The sequence below is a fragment of the Gekko japonicus genome, unplaced genomic scaffold, assembly GCF_001447785.1.
Source record: "Gekko japonicus isolate JY-2015 unplaced genomic scaffold, Gekko_japonicus_V1.1 scaffold115, whole genome shotgun sequence".
NCBI lineage: Eukaryota > Metazoa > Chordata > Lepidosauria > Squamata > Gekkonidae > Gekko > Gekko japonicus.
The window spans coordinates 8,228-14,881 of NW_015163095.1; the positions used below are offsets into that span (position 1 = coordinate 8,228).

The 6,654-nt window shown below is 44.9% G+C and overlaps 1 protein-coding gene across 1 annotated transcript in view; it reads left to right on the top strand.

Moving 5' to 3' along the window:
- The window catches only part of LOC107106413 (glutathione S-transferase Mu 1-like), a gene marked incomplete at its 5' end in the record, with an annotated part of 8,748 nt that extends 8,208 nt beyond the window's left edge, over nt 1-540 (top strand). Inside the window, one exon of the mRNA XM_015406553.1 lies at nt 311-540. Coding sequence (XP_015262039.1) covers nt 311-406 — 96 coding nt within the window. The remainder of the gene's footprint in view (nt 1-310) is intronic.
- Nucleotides 541-6,654: the final 6,114 nt, after the last annotated feature.

Here is a 6,654-nt window from a genome sequence, read left to right on the forward strand (position 1 = left end):
GTACCCTATCATACACAGACCCTAAGCATAATTTCTCTGGCCCAGTACAAACTTGTAACATACACTAGATATTATTTATACAGTCACATAAGTCATGATATCATGGTGACAGGTCTGTGCCCACTGGACCTTGAATTCCCACCTCCCACCCCCATTTTGGGTCTTTCTTTTCCCACGTAGCAGCTAGTTAAAACTTTTTCAAAACATCCCTGATTGTTTAACCATCATTCTATGTTGTCCTCCACCAGTCAGACTATTTCTGTGTTAAATATGTTGTTAATAAAGATCTTTCTGATGGTTTTCTCTGCAGGCTTTGGAGAACATTTCTGTCTACATGAAATCCAGCCGTTTCATGAAATCACCCATTTTCTGGAGAATTGCCAAGTGGTGCAATGAAAAACAGTAGAGGTGGCAACAGCTGGCAGTGGATGATGATATATGCTATAATATCAACACAGACAACTGTATTATGTGGCGCCTGTAATAGCTGAAATGCTTAAGATTCCAAGATACCAGCTAATAAAAGCCTTTAGTTGCTAACAAAATTGTCTTGGCTTCCTGGGTTCCCAGCTGTAAAACACTCTCCTAATGACTAAAATGGGTGGTTAAATCTGAGTCTAGCAAAATCTGCAGCATATCTGGCTAGCAGATTACCTCATTATAAGAAGAAATGACATTATTTTGTGCATGGTGACCATTTAGAAATAATAATAATAATAAGAGATTGGATTTATACCCCGCCCTTCACTACCCAAAGGTGTCTCAGAGCGGCTTACAAACTCCTTTCCCTTCCCCTCCCCACAACAGACACCCGGTGAGGTAGGTGGAGCTAAGAGAGCTCTGACAGAAACTGCTCTTTTTCAAGAACAGCTCTTATCAGAACTATGGCTTGCCCAAGGTCATCCAGCCAGGTGCAAGTGGAGGAGTGGGGAATCAAACCCGGTTCTCCCAGATTAGAGTCCACGCACTTAACCACTACGCCAAACTGGCATAAGACCCAGTAAAGTGAAAAACTGTCTGCCTGTTTACCTGACACTCCGGGACATTTACTGTAGGAAGGCAGTAAAGTGTATTGCCTGCCTTGTGCCAATAACAACGTTCTATATAGACTGGAAAGGGGAATTTGTGGGATATGAGGTATTGTTGCTAGTTTAGTTTGTATAGCTTGGAAGTACTGAAATGCCCCTCCTGGCCTTTACTGCTGGGGGTGGTTTTCACACAGGGACACGGTTGTGTGTTTTCCCTATTGCTGATGTGGTTACCAATTCGGTGCAGTGGCAGTGGGGCTTCCACACTGCAGGATTCCACACAGTTTTCTTACCCAGTCCCCCAGCAGCAGGCATCCTGCCCAAGCCACTGGGGCTTTTGCAATAATAATTAAAAGATAAAAGAATCTGTACCTGAACATTGTTATAACAATATGTGCAACCACTTCACTGAATTCTTAGCTTTCATTTTTTAAAAATAAGTCTCTAGTGCTTTCTGTTGCAGAGATGTGCCTTCCCACTTATATCTGTGCAACAGAAGGTACGTGCTAGAGATTTACTTTTCCCCCCCTAAATGAAACCTGGTAATTGAGAGAAGCTGTTACACATATTATTATAATGTTATATCAATATAATGATATTGAATTGCCAATTTCTTAAAAAATCCAAAAGCCTCCCAGGGGCAGGGGGAAGAAGTGGCTGCCATGTGAGAAGGGAATCTCAGCTTTCACATGCACATGGCAGTCATCCAGGCTTTATGACGAACCTTCCCAAAAGTTTGCAGCAAAGCAGGTCAGAGAAAGGTCAGAGAGATGCTGGGCAAAACTCCAGGAGATACACAAATGTTCCACAATTCCCTGCTGCAAAAGTATCTTCCCCACAATGCATTGCTGAACCTTAGGGTTGCCAGGTCTGGGTTGGAAAATACCTGGAGACTTTGGGGGTGGATCCAGGAGAGGGTGGGGTTTGGGGAGGGGAGAGGCCTCGGCATGGTCCAATGCCATAGAGTCCACCCTTCAAAGCAGCCATTTTCTCCAGGGGAACTGATCTCTGTCAGCTGGAGAACAGTTGTAAAAGCGGGAGATCCCCAGGCCCCACCTGGAGGCTGGCAACCCTATTGAACCTGGTCCTGGAACCTGGATCCAATTTTTTTATTGGATCTGTTTTAAACTTCCTTCTCATTGTATCATCTCCCCCCTTCTGTTGTGAATACATGGGTGTCTGTGGTCTTGCTTCCCGATGGAATACTAAATTTACTTTTTACTTCCAACTAGAAAGCAAGAGATCTAGATCAGGGGTCCCTGACATGGTACCCATGGGAACCCTAGTATCCATTGACACTCTTCCTGGTTCCACTCAAGTTTTTTATTAGGAAGTGCATGAAGCCAGGTAGAGAGCTATTGCCCAGAAGAGCTACTGATTGGCCATTGGAGATCTGATTGGCTGTGCAAATTAAAATAACGATACCTGAATGTCCGCAGTTGCTACCATAGTGTTAGTTTTATTTTCTTTCTGTTCTCTTTTCCAGTGTATTTTCTTAAATCATTCCTCTTGTACTCTGTTGCACTGGGACTCCCTCTCTGTGTGTGTGGCTCCCCCTCCTATGATGGCCATTCTGTGGTGGGCTCTGCCTCCCATGGTGGCCATTTTGTGATTGTGCACTGCTCACCACTCTGTGTCCAAATTCAAAAGGTGCCCACAAGTTCGAAAAAGTTGGGGACCCCGATCTAGAGTGATCTCTGAGAAGGTAGACCACTCCTAATGAGGGAATAGCAGGCTCAGGCTGACAGACCTGGGCTCTCTGCACTGTTTTGGAGGAAAAGCTTCCTTGTCCTGCAGCTCAGATGAATACTGCTTGTTCTGTTCTAATGATGCAGTATGTGCAAATTTCCCAAGGTATGGACACCCTGTAAAGCTATACAGATTGAGTTCTATGTGCTGAGAAGTGCCTAGGCAAAACTGGAGGAAAGGGAATAAGATTTGAAGGAGCGAGAGAAAAACAGAGAAAGGTAAAGCTTCCTGTTAAATACTGAGGACTCATATCCATCCTAGGGAAACTGTGATTCTGATTGTGTTTACTCTGAAGGAAGTGTCACAGTATCAAGAACAACATAGTGAAAAATATGGTATGTGGGGGGAAAAGAAATGCACAGATGGGTGATGGGTATCTCACCCCCTCAATTACTTCTGTGGATGCCTTTGTGTGACTATATAAACCAGGGCTGTCGAATATAAGGGCTGGAAGCCGGAATCAGCCCGTCCAGGGCTCTTATATGGCCCACAGGCAACTGGTGCAAGGGAGAGAGTGCTGGGGGAGTGGGCAGAGCCACTCCACTGTGGCTTCAGCACGGCAGAACAACCTCATCTGCAGCAGTCAAGCATCGTGGGAGCCATCTTCCCAGCGCTGCACTGCTGCCTCTTCAGTCCACCTATGTGGACTCACATTTTAGCTGTATTTGAAGTGACTCATAAAAGCTCATGTCCTGCCACAAATTTTGTTAGTTGGTAAGGTGCTACTGGACTCTTGCTCCCTTCTAGTAATAAAGATTGCAAGCTGTGCTGTTAGGTTCCGCCCCCCCCCGCCCCGTCTCTCACATTCACCCTCCCTCACTCCTTCTCTCTCTGAAGTATGTTTGCACACAAAAGCTTATACCTGAAATAAAACTTTGTTGGTCTTAAAGGTGCCATGGGACTCCATCTCTCTCTCTGGCTCTTTCCTTCTCTCTCCATTCCTCCCCAAAAGAGGAGGAGGAGGAGACGTAGGAGCACTCAGCCAATCGAAGGATGGGAGGCTTGGCTTTCTTTCTCTCCTCTGCAAAGCAGGAAGCAGAAGAGCTGGGCAAAAATGAGCTACGATGCAGAAAGCAAATATGAGCCAGTTGCTCGTGGGCTGGATAGCAGCCCTGCAGGGCTGGTTCCGGCCCACAGGATGTATGTTTGACACCCTGCTCTAAGCTTTTTATCTCAGCTCCTCCTTTTTTATCTTATACAGAGAACCTACACATTTGAAAGATTCATGGTGGAATTCACACCAAATGTCTCTCATCTAACCTTTCTACCTCAGCTCTTTCCTTTTCCCTTTTCACAGAGAACCTACACTTGGAAAGATGGATGCATAGTGGAATTCATACCAAACCTCTCTGCCTCACCCCCACCTCCTCCATAAGAATTCCCAGTACAATCTTGCCTTCATATATCTGAAGAAATGAGCCATGACTCACAAAAGCTCATGCTGAAATAAATATTATTCTTTAAGGTGTCACCGGACTTTTGATGTATTTTGTCATACAGCTACCCCTTTGCAGTTTCTAAGGTCCCATGGTCTCCTGTTTTATTTTGCAGCTATAGTTTAACAGAGCTACCTAACTGGAATTGTTAAAGGAACTGTAACCCTCCCAGTATGCTGGTGGACACTGCATTGTTGTCTTTCTCACTTTCCTAGATTTATTTTATTTATAGTCTGTTTTTCTCACTGAAACACAAGGTGGATTATATAAGATATAAAAAGGTGCAATCAGACCACACAAAACAGCCAATGCAATGGGACCAGGATTACAGAATTAGGGAACAATCCAAGCAACAAATGAAGGCAGGCAAACTATAAATAATACAGGAAGTGGATTACAAGGTAAATACAATATAGTAAAAGCAAGTGATACCTACAATAATAATTGTGGTGGCCTATTCCATTATATAGGTGTCCTCCTAGGTTGTTCATTCTGCTCCCCATCTAGTTTCCACTCCAGTGTTTCTTGATTGTTTTCTCTGAACCAATGGGTCCCATGTGAGCTGTGGAAAAAAATGGGCTTCCAGAGCTTCTGCTTCATTCATTCTCTGTTGTGTGCAGCCTGAGCCTACGGTGTCTTCCAGACTGCAGCCCTGATGTGGTTTTTCCCTTCCTCTGATGAAAGCGCAGTCAGGGTAAACATTCCACGTTGCCTTTTTTATGTGGAACTACCCCATGTGTGTGTTGTGCTTTTGTTTTACAGACTATTCAGTTTTGGGTGTTCATTCTGGGGGGGTGCACTTACGCTGAAGCAATGGGGCAATTTAACACCCCTACTGGTCACCATCGGCTTATGCAGTTACTGCCCCCGAAGCCCCCTGGTGAATAGTTCTTTGCCTACCTGTCTGTCCTTTTGCTTATCTGCTTTCCGAGATTAGACTGGTTGTTTTGATTGGCTGTGCTGCCCTTCCTTCCCTTTTTGAATTACCAACAGTAGCTAAAGAATTCGGCATATAGGTATAATTATGGCCAATGGTGGGGCTAAGGGACTATGGCTTTGGATAGTTATTGCTGAGGTTTTTCAAAGCACCCTTACACTGGTTCTGTTCATCAATAAAGAATTTTGCTGTGTTTATGTTCCATTAATTATTACTGTGCACTGTTTTTGTTCACAGAAAGTGTGTCGGGGGACCGTCCACTACACAGGCATCTCTTTTGACCAACAGAGACTGGGGCCGCAGTCTTGGCTTGCCCTCTCATGGCTTTTTGGGCTACTGGCTCCCTCAGTGCTGGTTTGGCTTGCCTTCCTTCAAGGGGCTCATCAGGCTGCCAGCTCTTTCACTGTTGCCTCACTTTGCCCTGATACCAATCTTTGTTCTAAGTATCAGACAGACTTATAAAAACTTATCAAATACTAATACATCTGATGGGTAAACACTTTCCTACTGATGACCAAATGCGTTTCGGCCCCTAAGGGCCATCCTCAGTGGTCACAATAATCAATATAGTATAGACACACATTCATAGACCTGTATACAAGATCTTTAGTACTCATATATTAAAACCAGATGTTGTTTCCTGAGATCAGGGGTCATTTCCTGCAGGAGCGCACAGGAGCGGAGCTCCGGCAGTAAGGAGCCCAGTGGGTGGGCACATGCAACAAGCTCCCCTGCTCCCAGCAGCCCTCAGCCACAAGGAGCAAGAAGCAGCCAGGTAAATTGCAGAGCCCCCCCCATCCCGCCTTCAGGTACAAGCTCTCCCTCCTCTGTGAGGGCAGATCTGCGCGTTCCCCCCCCATAGCTAGCAATCCAAAACAGTCCAGTGGCACCTTTAAGACCAAGTTTTATTCAGATACAAGCTCTCGGGGGGAGAGAAACTTCATTTTTACTTCAAAATGTATATAAAATAATTATTGATTGAAAAATGATTTTTACAAAGATAAAATTACCTTGTGTATTTGTAATTGTATTACTGGTATTAGTACACCCTAATAAATATTTGTACTTTTATAATATACATTGTTAGCTTAGCCCTTTGGTTCGCAGTTTTTACTTGGGTTGAGTTTCTCCCCCCCCTTTCCCCCCCCAGCCTCACTTTGCCCACCTGTACAGAACTGTAGTCCTGGCTTGCCCACCCACAGCTCTCTGTTACCTTGCCTTGCCCACCTGTACAGAATTGAAAATGGCACTGATGCATGGTGCTCAAATGTGCCTTAGGGAATGTACCATGAGGCCTCAAGGCAATGATTGGCTGCTTGTTCTGGGCCTTCTGATTGGCCATGAGGTTCATTCAGAGCATGCTTGGTCTAATGCTGGAATGTTGTAAAGCTGGCATGCATTTTATAAAAAGAAAGAATAACTGCCCGCCTGCCCAAAATAAGGTTGCCAACCTTCAGGTGGGACCTGGGCCTCTCCCACAATTACAACTGAACAACAGAGCTCA